The sequence below is a fragment of the Galeopterus variegatus genome, unplaced genomic scaffold, assembly GCF_000696425.1.
Source record: "Galeopterus variegatus unplaced genomic scaffold, G_variegatus-3.0.2 Scaffold3112, whole genome shotgun sequence".
NCBI lineage: Eukaryota > Metazoa > Chordata > Mammalia > Dermoptera > Cynocephalidae > Galeopterus > Galeopterus variegatus.
In genome coordinates this window covers 219,929-221,409 of record NW_007729223.1, presented here as the reverse complement: position 1 = coordinate 221,409, position 1,481 = coordinate 219,929, and the positions used below count along the sequence as shown (strand labels likewise).

The 1,481-nt window shown below is 36.3% G+C and overlaps 1 protein-coding gene across 1 annotated transcript in view; it reads left to right on the top strand.

Annotated features, from left to right (window-relative positions):
- The window catches only part of CXCL13 (chemokine (C-X-C motif) ligand 13), a 5,281-nt gene extending 4,356 nt beyond the window's left edge, over positions 1-925 (top strand). Inside the window, exons 3-4 of the mRNA XM_008583983.1 lie at positions 480-560; positions 871-925. Coding sequence (XP_008582205.1) covers positions 480-560; positions 871-925 — 136 coding nt within the window. The remainder of the gene's footprint in view (positions 1-479; positions 561-870) is intronic.
- The last annotated feature ends 556 nt before the right edge of the window (positions 926-1,481 follow it).

Here is a 1,481-nt window from a genome sequence, read left to right as displayed (position 1 = left end):
AAAATGCGGGTGTCAGAGCAATCAGCTCTGCAACCTCTTCCACGTTAAATTTCATTGAAATTTCTCAGATAAAAGGTCTTCAAGACAGTGTTTTCTATTTTGTTCTCCTAAGCTCAAAAGACAAGCACATTTTAAAGATATTATGATATAATTTTAGAAGTGAGACAACCTCAGAGCCAGCTATTTGGTTCATCTCCAACTCGTGTAAAGTTTATCAAGAAAACACTAACCTCTGACATGTGAGAGTCTCTCAACTTTGGATTCACCTCCACCAGCTCACATATATTGGTCCACAAATGATTGTTTTCTTACTCCTCAGACCTCATGCTACAAATCACCTATCCCAGATCCCAAACTGTCCAGCTCCAATTTCACTTTATCTAGGAATAATTATTTTCATACCCAATTTTTTATTAAAAGTATAGGATTGACTAAAATGTAACATTGCTTTATTTTTATTTTTGTTTATTTTCCCCCAGACTCTGGAGGAAGAATAAGTTAGTTGCCTGTGTGAATCCTGAAGCCAAATGGATACAAAAAGCAGTGGAATTGTTTCAGAAGTAAGTCAGACATAACCAAGGGCTTTCAGATTCCAATTTGTACTGAAGGGTTTCCTTTTCCTGGGTGGTTAAAATGGGACCATTTAAAATTTATGAGACGTTCCTAAGACAAAAAAAAGTGCCTGTTTTTTGCTATTATTACTTATCAGGTAGAGTAGGGGTGATTCATTCCAGCAGCTCAGCAAACTAAACTGGAGGCCAGTATGCATAATATTCCTTATTTGATGTCTTCAGGTGGAAAGCCACAGTTTCTTGTGGATGTTTCTCTAAAGGTGACTTTTTTCTTTTTTCTTTTGTTTTTGTTTCACAGAAAAATTTCTCCTTCAACTCCATCATCTATAGTGATTAAAAAAAGAACTGCCTGATGCCAATATTCCCACTAAGAACACCTACATTCTCCTCTTATCCCTACTCTGGATTTTAGTTTTGTGCTTGGTTGGATCTTTTCCAAGAAGAACTTCCACTTACAAATGAGCATGAGACTATATGTAAAAATAACCTTGCAGAAGCGAATGGGGCAAACCCAAGCTTTTTCACGTACAGGACCCTACATACTTAGAGTGCACATTCTTATTCGTCAACAAGGAAAGTTTCTTTGAGAATACTTATTTGGTTATCAATCATATGGGATTTTAAAAATAATATACTTCTTCTTTAATGCTAAACTTTCCTAGAAAAGAAGGGAATGAGACTTTAAACCTCAAATCTGAATATGTGGCTTGAATTAAGAAGAGAATTATAGAATGTATTTCAATAACTTTACATCCTAAGAAAAGCAGGTTTCCATGAGGGCCTCGAAAAGCTGCCTGGACACCAATGGTACTTCAGCCTGATAAGAGGCAGAGAGCTTCACATAGCAATCCTCTGTTTAAAAACTCACTATTGAGGAGAATGGGGTCCTTCTACTTTTAAAGAGTTCCT